Raw genomic sequence first — 27,794 nt, forward strand, 5'->3', positions numbered from 1 at the left:
GAGGTAGAATTGGAACCCACAACTCTGGCCCTAAATTACTCATTTAACCACTGTGCTGACTTGCTGGTGTGATAAATCTTCTCAGATGCTTATACGTCTCGCCTCACGCACATACCCCAGCCCTGCCACACACACACACACACACTCCCCCAGCGCATCCCAGTGAAGGAGGTCCAGCAGGTACTCCTCCTCCTCCCTCAGAGTCCCCCTGACCTGAGTCCTCGCCCCTCCCGGGGAAGTTGCTGTTACACACACTATCCCCATCTCAAGGCTCCAGGGCATTGGTCAGCAGGACCCTATGGCAAAGAAGCCAAGGAGACCTTTTCAAAGAGCTGCAGACCTAAGGGAATGAGATGAGAACTTGGGGCCTGAAGGAAGGAAACAGGAGGAGAAGCTCTGTGCATTCAGTCCGGATCATCGGTTGGGGTGACTGTGGACTTGGGACTCAAATGCAGTCCATCAGTATTGGGATGGGGTAGTTCACACACCACTGAGCAGAGCTCCCCACCTGCAAAACGGTGATGTTTGTGCCTGCCTTGTCTCAGTGTTCAATGATAACTGTGTGTGAGCCAAGTCAGAGAGAGGGTCATGAGGGGAGGAACCTTCCTTCGCTGATTCACCATTTCGATTGTTAGATTTGGAAGAGAGCTTTGATGTCACGGACTCATTGGGCAGGTAAAGAAACTGAGGAATCAGATTACACAACTTTCCCACATCCACATGGTTGATGATGAAGCCACTGCTGGAAGGTGGATTTCTTACACCTGGCACAGACTTTGCCTGGTTGAGTTCACCCAAAACACCACCCACCACCTGGCAATAATTAGTTTGGGGCATAAAACCCCTCCTGATAATTAGGACTGTCATGACAGTTGTTTTTCCCAAAGTTCCACAAAACACAAGTTCTGTTGGTTGTTAATATCTTTTATGGGGGGAAAAAAAAGCTCTGTGGTCAAATAATTTTGGAAAATACTGAGTTAAACAAGGTGAAATCGTTCTTTTTCATAACTATGAATGTGTTCATCTTTCATCTCTGCTGTTTCCAAACCTGTTTGACCAGGGAACACTTTGGCAGGGGTTTGAACACACCTCTGCACAAATATTCCATCAAACCCAGTTCTAAGTGATGCTGATACATATATGGTAGCACATTGACTATTGGGAGTGCGTTAAATGGACTATTTGATGGTGCTGATAATAACAGTCTTCTTATAGTCTTTCCAGTTCTCCAAAATCACTAAAGTTCAACCTCTTTAGGAGAAAAGGGAACACACCAGAAAATTTTGACCCAGAGAGTTTTCAAAGCCTTCCCGGAAAAGAGGATATGATTCTGCTGAGGAAAGAGATTGGGTAGTAGTCAAGAATTATCTTCTTGTCCTTTTTCCACTATAGATTCAATACTGTCTGTGGAGTTGGGCAGGCAGTCTTCAACTTCTTTTATAAAGCACCTGGTAGTTTCTTCAGTGTGTGGTAGTTATTTTTATCCAATCCTCTTGAGTCTAAGAGGTCAGTACCCAGAAGTGACTCACTACATATTTTTCAACTTTACCTGCTGACCAGATTAAGGTGAAATCCTGGACTGTTTTCTAAACACTGGCAAGTTGGTTTTTCAAAACAGAGTTGAAATTTAAGCGTTTAATTTTATTATGTCTCTTCCAAACACTCCAACTTCTATCAACTCAAACCACTTGCCAGCAGCTGCTCTGAAAGCTCATTCATTGACTAGAGCCCTCGAAGCAGGATGTCCTTGACCCTTGGATTTACATTACTGTAATTCCCAAGCTGGGAAGAGGAACGACGGTTCCTCCCATCTCTCTCAGTTCGTGTCATGCACTTGGCTTTTGGTTTTGGACCACTGGGTGGAGTGAGATTTGATCATGGAAAAGGTAGACCTTCTACTGGAATAACTTATAAAAGCTTATACTCACCATTCATTCATTCACACCTGTCACTCACCAGTCATTCCTTCATTTGAATAACAGGTGTGATGTGCTCCAAGCAAGCTGGATGCTGCCCTGGATTAGGCATTGCCTGAGAGGGGCTTGTGTTCAGTAAGGAGGCCGACAGCTGATGAACACCAGTGCCCTAGACTATAAGTCCCCTTCTGAGATGGGGCAGCCCAAGAACAGGAAGCATCTTTTCCTTCAGTGTTCTAGTGCCTGGGGCTGGATATTGAGGAAAGGTCTTTAGTACATACTCAGAATGACAGCTAAATCCAGAAAGGCCAGTGGGCTTTTGATGAGCTCCTTTCCAAGACTTTTCTCCATGTGCTTCTTTATAGGGAATAGCTTAATAACAATGGTTTCCTGTAGGTAATGGGTCCTAGCCCAGGGACAAGCAGAGCAAGAACAGACATCAGATCAGTGCTTTTTTTTTTTTTTAACTTCCCACTTTTTTTTTCCTTTTAACTTTTGATTTTGACATCATATCAGACTTACTGAAAAGTTGCAAGAAAAGTACAAAGGACCCTCATAAAGTCACAGTCCCCAAATGTTAGCATTTGCTTTATTTTTCTCTCTTTCTCTACACATACACACACAATCTTTTTCCTGAATCATTTTAATAAGTTACAGGTACCATGCCCTTCTACTCCTAAATACTTCACTCTGAATTTCCTAAGAACAAGGGCATGCTTTTATATAACTCCAGAACAATAATCAAAATCAGGACATTTACATTGGTTTAATACTACTACCTAATCTACAGACCTTATTCAGATTTCACCAGTTGTGTCAATAATGACCTCTTACAAAAAGATCATGATTGCATTTGGTTGTCATGTCTCTTCCGTCTCCTTTATTTTTTATTTATTTATTTATTTTTTTGCGGTACGCGGGCCTCTCACTGTTGTGGCCTCTCCCGTTGTGGAGCACAGGCTCCGGACGCGCAGGCTCAGCGGCCATGGCTCACGGGCCCAGCCACTCCGCGGCATGTGGGATCTTCCAGGACCACGGCACGAACCCGTGTCCCCTGCATCGGCAGGTGGACTCTCAACCACTGCGCTACCAGGGAAGCCCCCGTCTCCTTTAATCTGGAATAGTTCTTTAGTCTGTCTTTGTTTTTCATAAAGTTACATTTCTTTAAAGAGTACAGACCAGTTGTTTTGCAGAATAGCCCATAATTTGTGTTTGACTGATGTTGCCTCCTGCTTCAATCCAGATTATACTCTTTTGGTAGAAAAATCACAGAAGTGACTCTGAGTTCTCAGTGTATCACATCCGAGGCTGCTGACTAGTCTCGTTACTCACGATGTTACCCTTGATTATTTGATTTAGGTGCTGTGAACCAGGTTTCTCCACTGTAAGGATACTATTTTACCCCTAAGCGTATGGTGGGGAGCTACTTTGAGACTAAATATCCCATTCTCCTCAAGTTTTCACCCCCTGGTCTCAGCATCTGTTGATGATTCTTGCTTACATCAACTGTTACTGTGATGCCTGTCAAATGGTGATTTCTCTAGTTCCATTATTCCGTGTATGTTTGTTAGCTGACTGTCTACTTGTAAGTCAGAGCTTTCCCCTTTTTAGATTTATATCCTAAGGATTCATAGACCCTTGTTTTATTCAGTGGATTATAATCCTTTATGTTAGTATTTATTCTGATGCTCATGTTGTTCTGTTTTTGGCCAGTAGAACCCCTGCAAGCTGGTCCTGTGTCCATTTGACCTGTCCCTGTCATTCTTTAAGATCATCACTATTGAAAGGCAGCCCTTTCCAGCTGGGTTGAGCCTTTTTTTATATTCCTTGACTTCCTGATGGATACTCAGTCCATTTCTCTGTCTGATTGCAAAACTCCTGCCTCCCCCCAGTCTCCCCATTTCTCCCCGCCTTCATCACTAACTCCCTTGTGAAACCAGATTTTCCTGCAAGGGGACTTGACTAGTAACTGATGGGGCTTTAACATGCCCATCTTCAAACACAGTACTGTGTAATTTCAACACGAAACACAGGACAAGAGTCAGCCTCCAACACAGGAGTCCAGGAGCAGGCAGGCGCCAGCAGTGGGTCGACACACCATCCTAACGGTGTTTGCTTTTCTCCTGCGCAAACCAGATGATGGTTGCGAAGGCTTTGCCTTTTGCTTCTCTGTTGCTCTTTTACACTCCAAAGAGAAAGTAAATTCTGATTCTGCTCCATAATAAAGGGCCCCAGACAACTGAGTTCTCACCTTTAAGCCAGATGTTGTCAAAGTGAGCGGGGAGAGAAAGAGACAGACTGCCTGTTTTGAATTCGGTTTTACTTCAGAAGAGCATATATTTTTTTCCCCATGTCCGTGTGCCACGCTGGACCTGGAGTATTTCCTTTTTGCACCTAGAGATGGGAGACCTCCTCGCTAAAAGCAAGATGTGGTGTAGCAGGGACACATGAAAAGAGAAACAGATCAGGTTTGATGTTAGGAATCATCATAGAAAGAAGAATCACTGTAGACACAGGCAGGCAGGGGTTGTGTGTAAATGCATTAGTCCCCACCCTTTTCGTCAGCGGTCACCCAACCTTTGACGTTGGAGCCTATCTCATTGAGAGAAGGAATGTCGCTGGGGAAGGAAAAGGTGGTGAGAGAGGGCAGAACCTCTAACCAGGAAGAGGCTGCCTCCGCTGGGCTGGGGAGAGAGAGGCACAGAGCGTGGCCCTCGGTACGGGACCAGGTCTGTAGGAACCCCAGGGGGTGCACCCTAAAGGGAGGCAGCGGGTGGCGGGGGTGACTGTAAACTTGACTTGAAAGGGGAGAGTCATCAAAACACCTTTTATAACTACATGGCTTTGAAGAAATACAGATCCTGTGGTTTTCCAGGGAAAGGGGTGGGTGGTGAAAGCCACAGATGACATGTCAGTTCTCCTAGAAACAGGGAAGCAGAGGCTCTGGAGTTGGGCTCTTAAATTTCAGCAGTAATCTCACTTCCGGGCAGGTTGCTTGTGTGGCCACAGCGCAGCAGCAGAAGGTGGGGACAGCCAGCCAGCCTGGTGAGCATGCCTCAGGGTCAGGATGACCTTGGTCAGCCTCAGGGACGCTGGGAGAGCCAGGTGTCACTCAGGACAAGTCTCTTTCTTTCTTTCTTCTTTCCAGAAGAAAACCTTCGCTACCTACGACTCTGGAACCCACCTGCCTGACATTTTTCAGTAATTAACATCTCACGATTGCTTCGATTACATTATTAAGACCTGTAGTCTGCCCCTCTCTCAAACACTCCAAAGCCCTTTTTTTCTTTTCTTTGACTTTTTTTTCTTGCCTCCTATCCTCCTGACTTTTTAAAAACAGATTCCAAGATAAACAAAGGTACTGCAAGCATGGAAACGCCAGATTTTGAGGGTGCAGGTGGGGAAGGGAGGGGCTGATGGTGGGGAGGAAGCGCACAGGGGGCTCTTGAACCTGTTATCCAGCTGATATATAAATTATTTGCAGCAAATGGACATAAGTGGGGAGCAGAGGCTGGAAACAAAATCCTAGGCTTGGAAAATGGGGTAATTACATTGAGAGTGCATTGAAAAAGGAAAAGGTTGTACACATATTGCTGGCTAAGCCACCAATGATTTCTCTCTCTGTGGAACTCTTGTTGTACTCGGGGTGTGTGTCTTTCAGTTGGTGCCACAGCTGATAGAAATATACCATTTGGCCCTTATTCTGGAAACAAGTATTACTTGGTATTGTTAATGCTCTTGTTTGTATGTATATGTATGTCATGACAACTAGATTCTTTCTTAGGTGCAAAGCTTCTGTCTTTTTTTTTAAACATGCTGTATCCAGACAAAGTTGAGTAATAAGTATATGCTTATTATGAATATTAACTCGTATAATCTCCAACAATGCTATGTGGTAGATGCATCATTATCCCCATTTACAGATGAAATAGCTGAGGCCCAAAGTTACATGGCAGAGCTGGGACCTGAACCAAATAATCCAGGCAATCTCCCCATCTCAAATCTGTAATCACATATGCAAAGACTTTCTTTCTTGATCACATGAGGTAACAGTCACAAGTTCCAGAGATTAGGATGTGGATGTTGGATATCTTTGTGTGTTTGGCAGGGGGGGTGTAAATCTAGTTTCCTCTAACCAACCAACTAGTCTATACTTCTTAAAAAGCACCAGTAATTTTCTCTGTGGTTAAAGGCTTATGAAGTAGCATCCTGGGAAATTCATCCATGATTGAAAGGAAGGAGAGAGAACAGAGGAAGCAGTGACACAGCTGACGATGAGCGATCCCTCTCTCTCCCTAGCACATGCATCTTATGGAGAGAAAGGGACTAGGGCTTTAGATTCTGTCACTGGCTTGTCTTCTTAAAGGTTGTAGCTGTTAGAGATGGAAGATGACTTAAAGTTTCTTCCATACTAATTTTTAGGATTTTCACAGAAAAGACCAGAACAGTGTGGTCAGTTTTACATGAAGAGAAGGTTTTATTCAGAGGGCAATCATGAGGAAAAAATGCAACTTGGGAGAGGCCAGGGGACAGAGGGCAGGTGGGAAATGAAAGAAGCAAAGACATGAGTCCATCTGCCACCAGCAAGCCCGAAGGAGCGTGTCCTTGAACTGCCAGAGAGTGGAGTCCATGGCTCGTAGCTGGGATGGGACTCGTGGTGGGAAAAGCAAAACAGGAGCAGTTTAGTCCAAGTAAAGCTTGTGATGATCCCTCGAGCTCTAATCTCCTCAGGTCTGTAACATGGAACGTATAGATCAGCTGCCGTATCCTGACACCTTTTAATACTGAGTAGCTAATCCCCTGGCGTGGAAACCTCTCCACTCTCTTACACCATCTGCTGCTGCACGGGGGCTGCACCCTGGTTAAGTCCATGTCGCCTGTGGAAGGCAATGGAAGAGAAAACGCACAGATCCTTTTCAGTCCCACCTTTCTCTCCCTAGCATTCGTCAACCTGTTTTTTTCCTCATTTGCAAAGTGGAGATGGCATAACTCCCAGGGTTGGGGAAAGGTCTAGCACAAGAGACAACTGTAAATAAATGTTTGAGAACTCTGAATCGGTGATTTTAGATACGTGAAGGTATTCCGGGTAACCAGTGCCCTCCCTGAATCACGTTATCCTTTTGCCAAAAATTGTAACTCTACTAACTTTGAGGGTATCTTGGAAAGAAAAAGCAAACTTAATTCCTATTAAAATGTCATTCAGCCTCCCCGGCCCAGTCCAGGCCGAGAGCGCCCGCCTGGTGCTTCCGCTGTCCGCGCAAGCGCCCGAAGCTCGGCCAGAAAGCGGCGGGGCCGCCGGCGGGGCCGGGAGAGGAGCCGGCGCCGCTGGCCGGGAAGGTGCTGGAGGCCGCGGTCCGCGGTCCGCATATTGAAGGTGCAGCTCCCCGCGTTATCTTAAGCAGCTCCCAGTCCCCGAGAGCATTACCGGGATCGCCCAGCTCACAGTTTCAGAATGGTTATTGCCTTTGGTTATTGCCTTTCCTCGGTGTACTTGCACTACCTTGCGGTTCGTCCATTCCTCCTGAAGAAAAAGCAGCAGAAGGATAACTTGATTAATCTTAAAATACAAAAGGAAAATCCCAAAGTGGTGAATGAAATAAACATTGAAGATTTGTGTCTTACTAAAGCAGCTAATTGTAGGTGTTGGCGTTCTAAGACGTTTCCTGCCTGTGATGGTTCACACGATAAACACAACGAATTGACTGGAGATAATGTGGGTCCACTAATACTGAAGAAGTATAATAGTAATGAATTAGGATGGAATTCAATTCTGTGCTGTAAAATCTTATAACAGTATTTTTCCATTCTTTATAGAAGATCTTTCAAATGGTAGTCTTAAGTATTGCTACTGGTTGAATAATTATTTTTGCCAATTTATTTTACACTACTGTTTATATTTGACACTTTGTATATTCAGTCATTTATATAGAATTAAATCGTACAACCCTTTCACTCTGATTTCAAAGAATTAATGTATCTTCCTACAATAAAACGAACACTTTTTATTTTTAAAATAAAATAAAATAAAATGTCCTTCACTCTGTTCTCTCCTTTTTATGCCTTTTTTTCCAGATGATAACAAAAAGTAATCCAGATGGGGTGCAGGTGCTGTAAAATGCTACAAAGGTAACATTGAACAAAATGTCCCATCCGAATGGAGGAATTTGTGATTACCATGCAAGCACTTTAAACACCCTGCATGGGTTCAATGCATTCACCCAGCTTGGGGCATGACCACCATTGCCAGGAAATTAAGAGTTTGGAACCACTTTAATGTCATTTAAAAGAACACGAGGCCTGGATTTTTAAACTTTTTTTGAGCAATGCTCAGAGTGTGTTGGGAACGCTGTCTTTCTCTGAGGCTGAATTTGGTTTGGGTTGAATTTACATTTCTCCAGAGAGCTTCAATGCAAAGAAAAGTTTGAGTTTTAGAAGGTGCCTGAAATGGCATCACTGAAAACACCTCAGTCACATATGTGCTTTTAATTTTGTCCAGATTCTATTTCATAAAAATTTGGGCAACATGAATATAATTCTGTATAAAATAAAGGGGAAAAATTAACTGATGATTTTGCTTCCTTAACAAAACTATCTTTATTATGTTAGTTCTATTCCGTATCTATATCTATCTATATATAGATCTATATGTAGATAGATATAGGTATATATATACACACACACACACCTACATACATATATAAGTTTTATTCTACTATAATTATAATCTGATATTAGGCTCTATTCAAAAAAATATTTATTGTAAGTATCTTTCATGCCAGTCCAGACTTCATATTTTAATGACTACATAATATTCCATTGAGGGGTTGAACCATCAGTTCTTAACCAGTTATTTTCCTGTTGTTGGATATTTGTTTTATTTATTTACATTTTTTGTTTGTTTTTCGATTTCATGACCCACTTTGCTCTGTAACTTCTTCCTGCCCTTTTTTGAATCCCTTCTTAAGATCTATTTCCAGTTGGTAGAACATTTTTATACCAACTATATATATTTAATGAGGTACACATATAGACTTAAAGAGTAATCACGGAAATTAACAGGAATCATAGAAAACAGCGGAGCCTGTAGTAGAAATATTAATAATGAAAGTTAGTTATTAATAAAGTTAATACTTAACCCGACTGGTCTCCCTTCTCCTCACCCCAGCTATCTCTTCGATCCAGTTCAAGTGCCCTCCCCTGGTTACGTCAACGAAGTAAACAGCTGCAAGTTAGATGAAGACGATGCCGTTAAGTTAAAAGGCAAACAGAGCCTCGAAGTGTTGGTACACAAGGATGACCCTCCGAGCGAGAGCTCCAAGAGGACCGCGAGCAGGACCCAAACGGCTGCTCCGCAGGAGCCCTGCGGGCCGCCCCAAGGACCGCTTCTCCCGGGGGACACGGCGGGGGGACCCTGCGCTGAGAAGACTGGCGGGGCCGTCAATGGCCTCGGCCCCGCTGCGCAGCTCGCTGGCGATCCCGGGTGCCCCCAGGGGGACAGGGGCTCCTGGGCCAGTGCCACAAACAAGGGTCACACGACTCGGCCCTTCCTTGAAGGAGGAAGTGCCAGGCAACCGGACTGCGTGCTGCTGGCTTCAGGAGAGACCCGTGTCATCGGAAATGGCGACTCCAGCACGTCTTGCGCGGCAGGGCACCCCGCCTGGGAAGTCCCAGACCACGTCCTCCACATACCCGCCCCGGATTACCCTCCGCTGTGGGGCTCAGCCGACGACGACGCTGATCACGTTGATCGCGAAGAAAAGGACTGCCTTTTCAAGAGTCACACGGAGGAGGAGCCCCGGCAGGGCGCTCACCCCGGGGCGGGGGAGCGTGGTTTCAATATGCCCTCGGTGAAGAGGAGCTGGGATTCGTTAAACGAGGCCGTGGCAACTGAAGTTCTAAGTGTGTACTTTAAAGAAGAGGATCCTGCTCAGGACGTGCCTGTGGTCGATTCGAGAAACGGGTGGGAGGAGACCCAGGGCTCCCCTGGAGATGCGAGTGGGGAGATGGCGGATGAGGACGCGGAGGTGGCCGAAGCCCTGGCTGCTTTAGAGGCAGCTACTGCGGGAGAAGATGTGGATGAGGCAGAGTAGGGGAGCGGCTTTGCGCCGGCAAGGAAGCCAGCGTTGCGCTGGGCGTACATGGGGCTGGGTTTGCTCCTTAGACACAGAGCTGATGACTGCAGCGCAGATGGGTGCAGCCTTACCGGTGGTTGACACCCAGCACCTGTTCTGATGGCTGTGAGCGCCTGGGCCACACCGCTTGTTAAATACGGAGAGTACCACCGTCTAGATGGGCTAAAACTCGAGACACGAGAATAAAAGAGTGGGCCACAGTGCTCGTGTCCACAGAGCATGCAGACATTAAACAGCCTGCTCGGCACCCCGCACGACTCCCCCAGAACATCTGGTGCAGATGTCCCTGAGGATGCGCTGATGTCCCAGCGCTTCATCCCAAGGGCACAGATTCACAGAACATTCTGTTTGACTATAAATTCTCTATCTTGCTTTTGAGAGCCAAACGTTATACCCAACCCGAGAAAGGTAACTACCCCCACTTAAAGTGCCTAATGTATGGTTTACCTTCAGGGACAATCACCCAGGGAACTAATAACTAACCACTTGTTGGACTGAGGGTGAAGCTCAGCAGCTTTCAGGGTGGAGCACGAGCCGCCCGTAAACACATGGTTAGTCATTAGCTGTGATATCAGGACACCTTGACCTTAATTTTTTTACATTATTACTTTTTAATCTCCTTTGGAATTGGGGAGTCTGGTCAAAATAATTATTTAAACTGCTTGTGTCAAATTCAGGTTTTAAGTTCATGAGATTTGGAGCAGCAAAGAGATAGATGGAGTGTTTTGTGCCATGTTAATGTCTGATTGTGATTAAAATATAGCAACATATGTGTCTGTGTGTCTTAACTCAAAAGTGCTTCTAGGGCTTCCCTGGTGGCTCAGTGGTTGAGAGTCCGCCTGCCGATGCAGGGGACACGGGTTCGTGCCCCGGTCCAGGAAGATCCCACATGCCACAGAGCAGCTGGGCCCCTTGAGCCATGGCCACTGAGCCTGCGCGTCCGGAGCCAGTACTCTGCAACGGGAGAGGCCGCAACAGTGAGAGGCCCGCGTATCACAAAAAAAAAAAAAAAAAAAAAAAAAATGCTTCTAATTTTCCCAGACTGAGCATTAGTGGCCCTTGATGTTTCTTTCAATTTAAACAGCTAGACTATTAAATTACAGGTGAGGAGGAGACTAGGTTGGTTTGCCAAGAAAGGCTTTGACTCTCTGTCTCTGTAGTTCAAACTCTTGATACCATGATTACCTGTGCAGATGTGACCTTTAGGATGAATAGCCCTCTCTGGGTTTCAGCCTTCTAATTTATAAACAAGGACAGCCATTTAGACATGGCTTGATGGAGAATTTAGAGGATGGTCAAGAGTATTTAGAAAAATACGAACATGGAGGATGCTTTATTATGGTGTTTCATAACACAGGCTCTGAAATCTGACCTTGGTTGGATTTCCAGCTTTGCATGCGACCTTGGGCAAGTAATGTATCCCTTCTATTTGCCCATTAATTGAGAATAATAATAATATGTATTTCTAGAGATTGTCATAATGTCATCACTCCATTTTGGTAATTATTCAACATAAACATGATTTCTGAGCCTAACAGACAGACCATTTCCCTGGGTTTGCTTGATGACAAGCCATCTCTACATATAAGGTCACTCAGAGCTTTTAACGGCTAAACTGTTGGCATTGCTAATTGCATTGTTGGTTTACCGTTCTATTTAGTACACCAGATGCTTAATATTTTAAAGTGGTTCCTTCAACAATTTCCTAAGTGTACCTGTTGGGATCAGGTCCAGCTGCATGTGATAAATGTCTTATAAAAATAGAGATTTATTTACCTTTTATGTAAAAGAAGTCTGGAGGTAGCAGTCCAAGCTGGTAGAGGATGCCACGGTATCAGCGACTTATGTTCCTTCTATCACTTGGCTTCCTTCTCAAGATTACTGCGTGGTCCACAATGGCTGCTGGGGCTCCAGTCACTCATTTGCTTTCCATGCAGGAAAAAGAATAACGGGTCAGAAGATCTCACTCCCTCTCTATTAAGGACCTTCTAGAAGTGTAATTCAACCTTTCCACTTGTTTCTCATTGGTCAACATCTGGTTACTGGTCTCATCCAGCTGCCAGAAAGGCTAGGAAGTCTTACCTTTCTAGCTATGAGCATGGCTTTCCCAACTAAATTCAGGATTCAGTTACGGAGAAGGGGGAGAATGGACGTTGAGTTATGAGATGGTCTGCTTACAATCTGCCACACCAGGTCCTCGAAACACAAAAGCCCGGGATAGAGCTGATTTGCAAGAGATTGAACGATATTATTTACAGTTAGTGTGACACAGGAGGGGTCTGAACCTTTGGTTCAAGGAGGAAAGAGGACTGGACAGCTACAGCCTTCCCAGTTTCCCATGGGTATCTCCAAAACAGAAGGATGAAAGAAGAAAAATCGGACAAGGAAAGGGGAAGGTGAGGTATTCCTGCAGACAAGTCTCTTTCCCTGGCACAGAAACACACTTCTGCATTTACATGTTTACCTAATTTTACATTTTAGGACTGCTACAGAGAATTCACCATGATTAAAAACTCTCGACTTTTAAAGATTCTTTATATGTGAATAACTGCTTCAAAAAGTTTAACAGAATTTCATGTGTTTTGCTAAAAGCAGCCCTGGCCCCAATATCTAGGCTCCACCAAAGGACATCAGGGCAAATGTCAGAATCTTTAGGTTAAGAAGAAACTCCAGATTTTAGCTTTTTCCCGCAGCTTGTCTAGCAGCTGAGAATCCTGCTCTGTGTAGTGTCTTCTTTCTGCAGCCTGGTGCCACCCCTTATCAAAAGTGATGCTGGTGATAGTGATGCTTTTCAAACATTCTGGACAGTCTGACAGCATAGATGCACTCTGAATGTAAGGCACTGGCTTTGATTAGAAGTGGACATCACAATCCAGAAAGGAGGGGATATATGTATATGTATAGCTGATTCACTTTGCTGTACAGTATAAACTAACACAATATTGTAAACCAACTATACTCCAATTAAATATATACATATATATATATATATATATATATATATATATATATATATAAAGAAGTGGACATCACAGTCTCCTTGATCTTAGCAAACTGCATTGCATGGATATTTACCATGTTAAATCTTGATTTTGATATAAGATTATTTCTATATTACATGTAGTTTTCTTAAGCTAGGAAGTTACATTTCACTTTTTACTGAGAGTTGAGCTATCATACAAATATGAAATTAGATGTTTTCCCCTGGTTTCCAAGGCAGATGGTAGCATATCGTTATAACTGTAAAAGCAGATCCACAAGGGATTAAAGAGAATTTCAGGTTCTTAGCACACGCCCATTTGTCCACGTTCAGTAACTGTTAGCCAGTCACCGTTTTCCTCTTTCTGTCTTCCTCTGCCCTGACCCTAAGGGCAAGATTATCTCTTTTCTTCTTTTTTTTTTTTAATTGAGGTATAGTTGATGTACAGTATTATATGTTTCAGTTGTACAGCATAGTGATTTACAATTTTTTTATATCAAATTTAATCAGTTATACATATACATATGTTCCCATATCCCCTCCCTTTTGCGTCTCCCTCCCACCCTCCCTATCCCACCCCTCCAGGCGGTCACAAAGCACCGAGCTGATCTCCCTGTGCTATGCGGCTGCTTCCCACTAGCTATCTACCTTACGTTTGGTAGTGTATATATGTCCATGCCACTCTTTCACTTTGTCACAGCTTACCCTTCCCCCTCCCCATATCCTCAAGTCCATTCTCTAGTAGGTCTGTGTCTTTATTCCTGTCTTACCCCTATGTTCTTCATGACATTTTTTTCCCTTAAATTCCATATATATGTGTCAGCATACAGTATTTGTCTTTCTCTTTCTGACTTACTTCACTCTGTATGACAGACTCTAGGTCCACCCACCTCATTACAAATAGCTCAATTTCATTTCTTTTTATGGCTGAGTAATATTCCATTGTATATATGTGCCATATCTTCTTTACCCATTCATCTGATGATGGACACTTAGGTTGTTTCCATCTCCGGGCTATTGTAAATAGGGCTGCTATGAACATTTTGGTACATGTCTCTTTTTGAATTATGGTTTTCTCAGGGTATATGCCCAGTAGTGGGAATGCTGGGTCATATGGTAGTTCTATTTGTAGTTTTTTAAGGAACCTCCATACCGTTCTCCATAGTGGCTGTACCAATTCACATTCCCACCAGCAGTGCAAGAGTGTTCCTTTTTTTCCACACCCTCTCCAGCATTTATTGTTTCTAGATTTTTTGATGATGGCCATTCTGACTGGTGTGAGATGATATCTCATTGTAGTTTTGATTTGCATGTCTCTAATGAGCAAAGATGTTGAGCATCCTTTCATGTGTTTGTTGGCAGTCTGTATATCTTCTGTGGAGAAATGTCTATTTAAGTCTTCTGCCCATTTTTGGATTGGGTTGTTTGTTTTTTTGTTATTGAGCTGCATGAGCTGCTTATAAATTTTGGAGATTAATCCTTTGTCAGTTGCTTCATTTACAAATATTTTCTCCCATTCTGAGGGTTGTCTTTTGGTCTTGTTCATGGTTTCCTTTGCTGTGCAAAAGCTTTTAAGTTTCATTAGGTCCCATGTGTTTATTTTTGTCTTTATTTCCATTTCTCTAGGAGGTGGGTCAAAAAGGATCTTGCTGTGATTTATGTCATAGAGTGTTCTGCCTATGTTTTCCTCTAAGAGTTTGATAGTGTCTGGCCTTACATTTAGGTCTGTAATCCATTTTGAGCTTATTTTTGTGTATGGTGTTAGGGAGTGATCTAATCTCATACTTTTACATGTCCCTGTCCAGTTTTCCCAGCACCACTTATTGAAGAGACTGTCCTTTCTCCACTGTACATTCCTGCCTCCTTTATCAAAGATAAGGTGACCATATGTGCGTGGGTTTATCTCTGGGCTTTCTATCCTGTTCCATTGATCTATCTTTCTGTTTTTTGTGCCACTACCATACTGTCTTGATTACTGTAGCTTTGCAGTATAGTCTGAAGTCAGGGAGCCTGATTCCTCCAGCTCCATTTTTCGTTCTCAAGATTGCTTTGGCTATTCGGGGTCTTTTGTGTTTCCATACAAATTGTGAAATTTTTTGTTCTAGTTCTGTGAAAAATGCCAGTGGTAGTTTGATAGGGATTGCATTGAATCTGTAGATTGCTTTGGGTAGTAGAGTCATTTTCACAATGTTGATTCTTCCAATCCAAGAACATGGTACATCTCTCCATCTATTTGTATCATCTTTAATTTCTTTCATCAGTGTCTTATAATTTTCTGCATACAGGTCTTTTGTCTCCTTAGGTAGGTTTATTCCTAGATATTTTATTCTTTTTGTTGCAATGGTAAATGGGAGTGTTTTCTTGATTTCACTTTCAGATTTTTCATCATTAGTATATAGGAATGCCAGAGATTTCTGTGCATTAATTTTGTATCCTGCAACTTTACCAAATTCATTGATTAGCTCTAGTAGTTTTCTGGTAGCATCTTTTGGATTCTCTATGTATAGTATCATGTCATCTGCAAACAGTGACAGCTTTACTTCTTCTTTTCCAATTTGGATTCCTTTTATTTCCGTTTCTTCTCTGATTGCTGTGGCTAAAACTTCCAAAACTATGTTGAATAAGAGTGGTGAGAGTGGGCAGCCTTGTCTTGTTCCTGATCTTAGAGGAAATGGTTTCAGTTTTTCACCATTGAGGACGATGCTGGCTGTGGGTTTGTCATATATGGCCTTTATTATGTTGAGGAAAGTTCCCTCTATGCATACTTTCTGCAGGGTTTTTATCATAAATGGGTGTTGAATTTTGTCGAAAGCTTTCTCTGCATCTATTGAGATGATCATATGGTTTTTCTCCTTCAATTTGTTAATATGGTGTATCATGTTGACTGATTTGCATATATTGAAGAATCCTTGCATTCCTGGAATAAACCCCACTTGATCATGGTGTATGATCCTTTTAATGTGCTGTTGGATTCTGTTTGCTAGTATTTTGTTGAGGATTTTTGCATCTATGTTCATCAGTGATATTGGCCTGTAGTTTTCTTTCTTTGTGACATCCTTGTCTGGTTTTGGTATCAAGGTGATGGTGGCCTCGTAGAATGAGTTTGGGAGTGTTCCTCCCTCTGCTATATTTTGGAAGAGTTTGAGAAGGATAGGTGTTAGCTCTTCTCTAAATGCTTGTTAGAATTCGCCTGTGAAGCCATCTGGTCCTGGGCTTTTGTTTGTTGGAAGATTTTTTATCACAGTTTCAATTTCAGTGCTTGTGATTGGTCTGTTCATATTTTCTATTTCTTCCTGATTCAGTCTTGGCAGGTTGTGCATTTCTAAGAATTTGTCCATTTCTTCCAGGTTGTCCATTTTATTGGCATAGAGTTGCTTATAGTAATCTCTCATGATCTTTTGTATTTCTGCAGTGTCAGTTGTTATTTCTCCTTTTTCATTTCTAATTCTATTGATTTGAGTCTTCTCCCTTTTTTTCTTGATGAGTCTGGCTAATGGTTTATCAATTTTGTTTATCTTCTCAAAGAACCAGCTTTTAGTTTTATTGATCTTTGCTATCATTTCCTTCATTTCTTTTTCATTTATTTCTGATCTGATTTTTATGATTTCTTTCCTTCTGCTAACTTTGGGATGTTTTTGTTCTTCTTTCTCTAATTGCTTTAGGTGCAAGGTTAGGTTGTTTATTCGAGATGTTTCCTGTTTCTTAAGGTGGGATTGTATTGCTATAAACTTCCCTCTTAGAACTGCTTTTGCTGCATCCCATAGGTTTTGGGTCGTCGTGTCTCCATTGTCATTTATTTCTAGGTATTTTTTAATTTCCTCTTTTATTTCTTCAGTGATCACTTCATTATTAAGTAGTGTATTGTTTAGCCTCCATGTGTTTGTATTTTTTACAGCTCTTTTCCTGTAATTGATATCTAGTCTCATAGCATTGTGGTCGGAAAAGATACTTGATACAACTTCAATTTTCTTAAATTTACCAAGGCTTGATTTGTGACCCAAGATATGATCTATCCTGGAGAATGTTCCATGAGCACTTGAGAAAAATGTGTGTTCTGTTGTTTTTGGATGGAATGTCCTATAAATATCAATTAAGTCCATCTTGTTTAATGTATCATTTAAAGCTTGTGTTTCCTTATTTATTTTCATTTTGGATGATTTGTCCATTAGGATTTACAATTTTTAAAGGTTATACTCCATTTATAGTTATAAGATATTGGCTGTATTCCCTGTGTTGTGCATTACGTCCTTGTAGCTTATTTATTTCATATGTAGTAGTCTGTATCTCTTGATCCCCAAGGCCTACCTTGCCCGCCTATCCCCCACCCATTCTCATCTTAACTCTTCATCAGTGTCTCCCAGCAGGAGGCCTTAGGAAGACGGAAGGAAGCACCAAATGCAAGTACATGAGTACAGATCTGACTTCCTTAGTTTTGTCATCTGTGTGCAGTCACAGGAACGTGGCCTCTGCTCTTGAACTTTATTCTGCATCAAGGGGACTCCTATTTGTACAATGAGTCTTTCGATGAAAATGTGGAAATTCTTGCTTTCTGTTTATTCATTTTTTCTTCTAGAGTAAACCTCGTTCCTTTTAAAACCTGCTATTTTAGAGCTGGTGATAATTAAACAGAGACAAGCTGACATTTATTTTTCATGGTAAACGCTTTCTCTGTTAACTTACGGAAATAAGTTGCTCATTTATTTATGTACTAAATTTATAAGTTCCTCCAATGTATTAGGTTTTAGTAGACATATAACAGGCTGACTTTTGAAGCACTCTCAGCCACTCTAAGAAACAACATGCTAGGCAAATCTATTAAATATGCTTGGAGTTGACCATTAGCAATTTTTTTTTCAACTAAAGTGACTATAATAAACAAGCATCTTTTGCCTAGATCTAGGATGGTGTGTGACACAGGTGAGACTCAGTACATTATTTGTTGAATGAAAGACTAAAAGCTTTTCACATGCAGTGGAGGAGACATCATGCAGCTGATTAAGATTCCGAATGCTAACTGTGAGATTGGGATATATTGTGATAAAGGTATAAATTCAGGGCTGTGGAAGCACAGTCTAGATGAATATGAGAGAAAATAAATTACATGTATTAGTCACGCATTTCACTCCAGCCGCCCTGCTCCGTTTGAATAAGGAGGCTGCCTGGTTGTCTGTGGAAAGATGGGCACAGAGTGGAATTGAGTAGCCAGTGGAGGTTTGGTCTCCGTCACGAGGTCATGTTACCCTGAGGAACTTACTCCCAAACTGAGACAAAAACCTTAAGAAAACCAATGTTTGGGGCCAAGCAGTGGGAAACTTGGCTTACCACATTTTTCAGTCATCTTGAACTCAATCTTTCAAATCCTGGAGGGGAAAGAAGGAAAGGGTGTGTATTTGTGACATGAGACTCAGATGTCACTTTTCTCTTGGTGCCTCATGGTAGAAAAAGTACATGGGGGTTGGCTCCGCGATTAACCCCTGCAGCCATGCGTGGTGACCTCCAGGTCTTCGGAGGTTCTGACCACACAGCATGGGCCGGGCACTCACACTCGTGCCCCTCTTCAACCCTAATCAACCTGGGGTGGAATCAACCTGTGCCTCTTGCTCATTGTATGACCTTGGGTTTAAGTTTCTTAACTTTCCTGAGCCTGAGTTTCCTCATCTGTAAAATGGGGATCCTTCCTATATCCCAAGTGGAAGGCAGACATTCTCAAATTTCAGGGTGCTTGTTTTATAAAAGCAGGTTGCTGGGTCTCAGCAGGTCTTGGGTGGGGCCCCAGCATCTGCATAGTTGATGTGGGTGTTTCTCCAGCCACACTTGGAGAAACTCTGAGACTAGAGCATGACTTGCCACACTTTTTTGATCTTGCACCAGTTATCAGTAAAAAATGTCACACTCCTACCCCTAATAGAAGTATGTTTACAAATAAATGTACCGTCCTCTTGTACTATGCCATATACTCTGTAGAGCAGTATTAACATAACAAATATCAATCCGGGTTTTAATATTTTCTTCCCATACCCCTGGGTTATGTGAAACCTACTTTGAAAACCACCGATTTAGAAGCTCAAATGAACTATCTATAAAAGCACTCTAAATAGACAAAACTGGACTAAGATTTTCAACAAGATACACGGCCTACATGTGCATGTGAGCCATACACTCAGAATACAAGCAAACGTGAAAATACCTCCCCAATACCACTCATCGCTAGTGTTCACCCTCATCTCACACTTTGAGCTTGATTTTTTTAGGAGACTTCTGTATTTTCAGCTTTGAAGCATTTTGGAATAGTTAATAGGAAACAAGGATAAAATATGACCCAGAGACCAGAAGGTAGACAAAGAATTTTACTCATTTCCCTTATCAAATCTACACATTCCCAATTCACATAAGTGAGACAGTTGGAGGACAGGCTGATTAGAATATTTGTTTAGTGGGGCTCTTGCTGTTTTGAAAACAAAACCATAAAGTTTTCTCTTGACAGCAGTTACCAACCTTAAAAGAAAATCCCACAAAAATAATTCCATTTCCAGGTTCTACTCATCCTTCTTCATTCTCCAAAATAGCTCTAAAGCTATCAAGATTGGTACATATAAACTTTGGTCCTTATATAAACAAGGGAAGATTTTTACAGGCCAAAGGGAGTTGCTGGTCTCTTCTCATTAACTAATGTGCTCTCCCTGTCTTAAACGTTCATGCCTAGAATAGAATCAAAAGTTTTAAATTACCCATTTTTGAAGCCATATGATTATAGGCTCTAAGATTTTCATGATGTCAGCCATTGTCCAGGAGACAAACCAAGAACTGTACAGTATTTAAATTAAAAGTTTATAGAGTTGGACTTCCCTGGTGGTTCAGTGGTTAAGAATCCACCTGCCAATGCAGGGGACACGGGTTCGAGCCCTGGTCTGGGAAAAGCCCACATGCCATGGAGCAATTAAGCCCGTGCGCCACAACTACTGAGCCTGTGCTCTAGAGCCCGTGAGCCACAACTACTGAGCCCACGTGCCACAACTACTGAAGCCCATGTGCCACAAACTACTGAAGGCCATGCCCTTAGAGCCCATTCTCTGCAACAAGAGAAGCCACCACAATGAGAAGCCCACACACCGCAACAAAGAGTAACACCCGCTCGCCGCAACTAGAGAAAGCCCACACACAGCAACGAAGACCCAATGCAGCCAGAAATAAATTAATAAAATACATTAATTTTAAAAAAAGAAATGGACTAAAATTATTTTTAAAAGTTTATAGAGACAAATTTTATAACAAGAAAAACATATCTGCCGACACTTTCAAGATAATTTGCCAAATAATACAGTTATTGATATAGAAATGTTATTCAGTAATAACTTCTGAGAGACAGCAAATTATGGTTTTTTTTATAGGTGCAAATATAGCTTAACTTTTTTTAAAACTACCATTTCTTAAGCATTTAGTACAGTTTCAGTTCTGCATATGCATCATCTTTCTTAAGTCCACCATGACCCTATAAGTTGTAGGTATGATTATCCCTATTTCACAGATGAGGAAATGGAGGCTCAAAAAGCTATCTAATTCATCCGTGGTCACACAGACAGTCAGTGGCAGAATCTCAGCTGAACTCAGTTTGAACAACAAGCTTCCTTTTAAGGAATAGGTAATACAGACTCTCTGTGGAGACAGCCATGTTGCCATCAGAAAAAAAGAAGGGCTGAATCAAAATGTGAAATTTCTAAGAAAAAAAAGCCTTTGGTCTCCATTATTTCAGCGAATGCAGCAATCACAACAATCAAGTGAATTCTGAGATCTGAAAGTTGGGGGAACTTTAAACCAAGGTGGTGGAGATAAGAACAATCCAATATTGGAAAAGTAAACTTACATGTATTGTCAATTGGGAAAGAAAGGTTTTTGTTTTTTGGGTTTTTTTTTTTTCTTTTTCTGGTTCTGAGGAAGATTTTAATAAAGAATTGAAAAGTTAGTCAAGGTCTTATCTGTAAAATCTCTGAGATTGTCTACGACCAATGATATTTGTGTTTTTACAATGATCACATGAACGGCCAGTGCAAAGTATCTTGAAATTCCTTTCCTCAGTATTGTCACCTGTAAAATGGAAGTGGTGGCTATGCCTCCCCTGAGCTGTAATGCAACTTACAGGAGATACAGAATATAAAGTGCTTAGCACATACCCAGCACTGGGTAAATAATAAATGTTAGATGTGATTCCATTACCCAGTGAAGGTCATCTCACATTGGACCACATTTTTATGAGTAGCATTTACACTTTTTTTTTAATAACTAAATTTTGATTTCTATGACCACCAAAGCTTTCTGCACCACTTCTAATCATGTTGAATTATTTCTAAACTAGATAAGTCCTTTTCTACCTACATTATTAACAATCATCTCAAGGTAAACATGCATCTTGGGGGCACTTCAAATTTAATACATTTTGTATTCTCATCATTATTATTTATTTTCATTATTTTCATCATTTAACCGTTGGAGGATACACAGTAATTTATGCCTAGTCACAATTTTGTCATGCTATGTTTGAAATAAATATTTGAGGCATTAAAACTAACCTACTTCTTTAATCCTCCCTTGCCACAAATACATTTTTATTAAATAAAATGCATTTTTAATGCAAGATAGAAATCTTGGGTTTGGTAGGGTTGGTTAGTTATTTCAGAGGGACTGTTTTGTTAGGTGTTTTTTTTATTTGGCCAACATTAAGATATTCATCCATAATCAAACCCAGAAATTTTGTAATTTAGGTTTCATGTTATGATTCCAAGAGCATTTCTCTATAATTTCTCAGTTAGAATGACTTGCAAATAAAAAGAAGTCAAGTTCTTTGTAAGACTATACCACATTCATGTCTTATCCTAAGAGTGATAAGATAAAATGAGAGCCTGAACATGCAGAGAAAGAACAGAGCCCTTGTCTTGTAGATCCAGCTCCATTTAACATTGGAGCAATGAGATCATCCTCTCACTTAAGGTATTTGACCTGGTTCCAGGAGAATCTCAGGCCCAGACAGAATCTTAGAAGTTGCCTCTTCTACCTGACCCTTCCTACTCTCCAATCGCCCCCATCCCCACCCCGGATCTATCTTCAATGTGAAGCAATTTTAATGTGGCAAAAACATCAAGAACCCACACTCATATGGCCAAATACTCATCACTCAATCATTTATTTCACTAAAGAGGGACTGAGTATGGCAACTCCAAGGCAGATCATTGAGTCAGTGCTGGCTGTGTCCAGCCCCATGCTACATGCACTACCTGCCCACACTCTTAATAATCCTGACGGCCTCCCTAAAAGGCACATATTATCTTCAGTCTATTATCTTCAGTTAGAAGATTGGGATCTGAAAACCTTAAGGTCACAGATGGCCAGAGTCATCTGAATGCCAAAGTTGTGCTCTGACGGGAGCTACAGTTGCGAGCCCTATGGCAAATCAAGGAAAGATGGTGGAAGGGAGGTTATCCTAAGGCAACGAAGTCCGGAGAGAGTTTGCAAGAGCATTTCAGAGCAGATGCCACACCAGGGCCGGGGCCTCTGGCTATGGATCTGAGGCAGCGCTGGACAGCCTCAGCTGTAGGGCTGGATGTCTGATACTCCTCGTGTATCTACTTTTCTGAGAATAATTGCACCGACTGTGGGGTTTTGTGATTGTTGTCAGAAGTGATAGAAACTCAACCCAAAGGAGGTAAGACAAAAGAGGGATGTCCTTGGAACGTTCATAAAGCTCGGAAGGGCAGCTGGGCCTCAGGGTCAAATGAATCTAGGCCTTGGCAGCAAACCAGGACTGCCTCTCTTCCCTCTGTACGTTCCCTTCCTTTCTTCAGACCAGCTTCCTCAGCACGGCCTCAGTCACATCCAGCTGCAGTCAGGGCAGCGGGGCACCTGGCTGGGTTCTAAGAGGGAGGAAAAGAGTTCTCCAAAGGAGGGGGCATCATCCCAGAAGGGAGAGGCGCTGGGCTGATGGAGTTTCAGCTGCCCCCTGCACACGCTACCTCTTCATCCTCAACTCTTTTTTCTATCTCTGTGCTTCTGCCTCCCCCAAATTTGGACTCTCCTCTACTCTGTGGTTCTTCCTCCACGAGGCTTCTGAACTCTAACTGTGGTTCAGCAAAAAGTGTCCTGGCTCAGCTCCACACTTGGACAGAGCTGTGTGTGCTTGGCCTCTTCACAAGCCACCTTGATCAGCTGTGGTGGGACAGATACACACTGACCCTTTACCAAGCTACCAAGCTTGGCTGCTGACGATGACGGTGCACTCCATCAGGGTGGCCATGGAGACCATGGCAGGCACCATGACTTTGTCTGCATTTTCCTAGTCCTTAAAAGTCCTGAGAGATAGGTCATTTTACAGCTGAGGAAATTGCATCTCAGAAGGTAAGGTAAGGGACTTCCCTGGTGGTCCAGTGGCCTAAGAATCTGCGCTCCCAATGCAGGCGGCCCGGGGTTCGATCCCAGGTCAGGGAACTAGATCCCCACATGCCACAACTAAGAGTGTGCATTCTGCAACTAAAGATCCCTCATGCTGCAACAAAGATACTGAAAGCTGCAACTAAGACCCGGCGCAGCCAAATAAATAAATAAATAAATAAATAATTTTTTTAAAGAAAAGAAGGTAAGGTAATTTCCCCAACATTGCACAGCAGTGAGTGTCAGAGCCACGACTCAGAGCCAGCAGCAAAGGCCGGGGCCACTGCTCTGAGACCGCACTGCTTCTCACAGCCACACCACTTCCATGGCAGGATTCAGGGCATGGGGTCTCCTCCAAAGTAGAACTCAATTATTTCTACCAGCATCCACACGTGCAGGGAAATAAGTTCCCAGGTGAGAAACTGGGATTTCCTATGAGAAAGACAATAGAGACCAGCTGGTAGGGTCAGAACATGAGTTAGGAAAAACCCAAACTTCAATTTTTACTCCCATAAAATAGCTGATGATAATCTTTCATTTTTAAAGGTAGACTTTTGTTTATTTATTCATTCAGCAAATCGTCGTGAAATCATGCCTACGTACTTTCTGAGCGCCCGGCCCTGAAAGACACACCACCACCAATAAATGGCCCAGGAGCTATGCTTCCTGCACTTCTCGCATTCGGCCGGCAGAGGGGGCGAGTGCCAGCTCTGTGCGAGGCGGACAACCGCCTGCCTGGGCAGCAGCTGAAGCGGGTGGGCAGCGACACCAGCTGGGCGGCCACAGAATGCCGGGGACAGAGTCCTAGGTGCCCTTTCAGGTGTTTGGAGCCACCATGAGGGATCTCCAGGAAGATCTGAGAACAGTTCTGAAGAATGGTCCTGGGAGGATGAGAAATGAACAAAGGAAGCCCTGGATAGAACCTGCCCTGCAGACAAAAGGGCCAGAGGATTTAAGAACTGGTAAGGACCTCGGGTGAAAAATGCAGTCTCCTTTGACCACAGCCAAGCCCTGAATGGTGGGACCCCACTTCCAAAGCACCAACATCCTGCTGTCCTCAGTGGGAGGGAAGGAAGTGTTCCTCCACACTTCCACTATATCAGATCATCAGGGTGGAGGAAGGCTCGATATCTGGATTTGGAAAGGAAGTGCAGGAACGTACAAGGCCATGGACCATCAGTCCCCTTGGCAAGTTCACCCCGGACCTGCCGGTGAGAGAGCTGAATCCTAGGGAGGGTCTTAGAGAGGATATCAAAAGGCTGATTGATTAAGAACAAAACCTGTAACCCCAAATGACCCCTGTCTACTATAAAATGAGATTTGGGGGAATTCCTAACATCCTCCCTGGTGCATATATTCTGGGTTTCCTGGTTTTCGAGAGCTGAAAATTGTAAAATCAGCTTTTCCACTTCCTTAGCATAAGCTGTTATTGATCATCTTGTTTTCAAGGCAAACACACACACACACACACACACACACACACACACACACACGTGAGAATTCAAAATCAGAATCCAATGAGGCGCCCCAAAGATTGAAGTTTGCTGTATATAATTTTTTTAATATTTTAATTATTGTTTATCAAATTAGAATTTGGCAGTAAACATCACTTTTCATAAAGACATTACTTATGTATTAACAAATCAATTGATTCATTCGGTCTGGTAGCTTTGTAAGAATCCATGATTTCAGTTTTTCTAGCTCAGCTTCGCTTAACTCATGGTAAACACCTGGGAAACTATGAAACTTTGTGCTCACTCCTAGAGATTTTAACACTGAGTTTGTCTCTTCACCCCAGGAATGAAGAACTAACTCATCTGCAGTACCATGACACTGAAATAATTCAGAAAAGACACCATCACTTTTCTGAAGAGGTTGGTAAACAGCAGATGTTTTATTCAGAAAACTAGAAAGAGCAAGTACTCCTGCCACATCTTGATGATTTCTGTATGCTAAATGCATTGCCATGCACCCTCACGTAGAAAATCCTCCTACTGATATTCTGTTCTTCTTGATACCACTTTTTACTTCACCATCAATCAAATCTGTAAGCACCTGACACATTACATCGATTCAAGGTGTTCTGGGTAGTCATTAGATATTTTAAATCTGTCAAACCATACACTGGAGATTCCTCCTTTCAAAGAAGTATATGACCTGGGAGGAGCTGTTAGATAACTTTTATGTGTTGGAATGTTAAACCTTGATTTAAAACTTGCTTGATCCACGTTCTCAATCTTTGTCCAGAATCACCTGAGCCGTTCAGGAAGATCAGAGGGGCGCTGTGCCTCGCAGCCGGCAACCCATGCAGCGGGGCAGGCGCCCTAAACCCGACAGAGCCGCATGACTGCCTCCACGACCCTGCTGCATATAAATTTTAAGAAATTTAACCAGGATATGAAGGAAAGATGGAATGCAGATGATGACAAATGACTCTGTGTTAAAACTGAATCACACAAGCACGCCCAAGGTGTGGGGAACAAAGGCGCTGACCTAAGTAAATTTGGCAAACAGGCTTCTGGCTGGATTCTCTAAGGCTCAAAACTAGAAGAATAAGTACACAGCATAGTGCTCTAGTTGGAAACCTATTTCTCACAGGGGTATGTATTCAAACTACTCTACATGTATGCTAGGGCTGAGACATTGTATAAAAATATTATAGATTGTAAGAGCCAGGTTTCTTTACTGTTGGAGAAAAGTCACAAAGAAGGAAAGTGGCAAGGTTAGAGGGAACCCTGTGGAGCTAGACTGGGGTCAGAGGCAGCAGTCATGACTCATGCTTTTGTCCTAAAGACAGTTACATAAATAAAGATGTGCGTATATGAATGGGTTAGTAGCGTGTGTGTATGTATATGTGTGCCCAGAAGCAGTAACACCCCAGTACCAATGAGCACACCTAGTGCTCTGATCTCTATTTCTAAACACCATTCTCCCGGGGCTCCTTGATTAGTTAGTGGTGGATTCCAAGGCTAAGACAAGGAAAACACAAGATGAGAAGATGGGCCTGGGGCATCTCGTGGTTCTAGAAAGTAAGAAAGGGCAAAAGGGATAAAGAGGAAGGGAGAAAGAAATAAAGAGAAGGAGCCATATCAAAAGGACACAGGCACCAACCTGAAAGAGCCCCTCCCACAGTAAAAACAGCTGCAGGCAAGATCCACCAGTGGATGGTGTAGTGGGTTGAACTGTGTCCCCTAAAGAAGTATGTTGAAGTCCTAACCCCAGGTTCCTGTGAAGATGATCGTATTTGGAATTAGGGTCTTGCAAATGTGATCAAGTTAAGATGAAGTCATCCTAGATTACAGTGGGTCCTATATCCAATCACTAGTGTCCCCGTGAGAAGATGAGAGGACAGAGGCCCACACCCAGGGAAGACGGTCATGTGAAGACAGAGGCAGACAATTGGAGGGAAGCAGCTACACAGCATGGAACGCCAGACTGCCAGCAACCACCAGGGGGCAGGAGGGGGCATGGGACAGGTTCTCCCTTGGGAATCAGAAGGAACCAACCCTGCAGACACCTTGATTTCAGACTTGTGGCCTCCTGAACTGTGAAAGAATAAATTTCTATCGTCTTAGGCCACCCAGTTTGTTTTTTACAGGAGCCCAAAGAAACTAATACAGGTGGTAAAATTAAAGGGTGAAGCAGAAATAGGGTATGTGCCTAATCTCAAAATATCTTCCCTCAAATACTTATTAATTACAAAGGGAAAAATAGTGACTTTACCAAAATGAAAGCTGGTGGCCACCACCTTGACCAAATGGTGGAGGTTGACATCACTAGCGATACATACCGACATCGTGGCCTCCCCCACCAGCCCCCGATACGGAGCAACGGGAAGGGCGTCCTTTGCATAATGCAAACCCTCAGTCTAGTCAGGAGAAACAGCTGGCGCACTGAGGTTGAAGGGCACTCTACAACATGACTGACCAGTACACGCTATAACATGTCAAGATCATGAAAAATAAGAAAAGACTGAGGGAAAATCACAGGTCACAGGAGATTTAGGAGGCCAAAACTAAATGCAGTGGGAAATCTGGAACAGAACAAGGATGGTAGTGGGATAATTGGTGAGACCGGAATAATGCTATGCCTTAATTCGTAGTATTATACTGACGTTAATTTCTTAGTCTTTTTTAAAAATAAATTTACTTATTTTATTTATTTTCATTTTTGGTTGTGTTGTGTCTTTGTTGCTGCGTGCAGGCTATCTCAAGTTGTGGCAAGCAGTGGCTTCTTTCGTTGCGGAGCGTGGGCTCTAGGCGCACAGGCTTCAGTAGTTGTGGCGCGCAGGCTCAGTCATTGTGGCACACGGGCTTAGTTGCTCCGCGGCATGTGGGATCTTCCTGGACC

General features: G+C 42.8%; 1 protein-coding gene and 1 pseudogene across 4 annotated transcripts in view; one reads left to right on the forward strand and one right to left on the reverse strand.

Moving 5' to 3' along the window:
* Positions 1–11,090, forward strand: part of PGCKA1 (PDCD10 and GCKIII kinases associated 1) — an 86,159-nt gene extending 75,069 nt beyond the window's left edge. For all 3 annotated transcript variants that reach the window (XM_082611680.1, XM_082611679.1, XM_082611681.1), the window contains 2 exons: positions 7,989–8,042; positions 9,082–11,090. In XM_082611680.1, coding sequence (XP_082467806.1) covers positions 8,011–8,042; positions 9,082–10,006 — 957 coding nt within the window. In that variant the 5' untranslated portion in view covers positions 7,989–8,010 and the 3' untranslated portion in view covers positions 10,007–11,090. The remainder of the gene's footprint in view (positions 1–7,988; positions 8,043–9,081) is intronic.
* Positions 11,091–23,779: 12,689 nt separating this feature from the next.
* LOC309815860 (lysophospholipase-like protein 1) lies at positions 23,780–27,240 on the reverse strand (annotated as a pseudogene). Its single transcript has 4 exons — positions 27,235–27,240; positions 25,085–25,808; positions 24,048–24,372; positions 23,780–23,876 (listed from the first exon to the last, which is right to left on the reverse strand). The product of its transcript is annotated as a lysophospholipase-like protein 1 (transcript).
* Positions 27,241–27,794: the final 554 nt, after the last annotated feature.

The sequence above is a fragment of the Mesoplodon mirus genome (assembly GCF_964341445.2).
Source record: "Mesoplodon mirus genome assembly, chromosome: 2".
NCBI classification, from domain to species: domain Eukaryota; kingdom Metazoa; phylum Chordata; class Mammalia; order Artiodactyla; family Ziphiidae; genus Mesoplodon; species Mesoplodon mirus.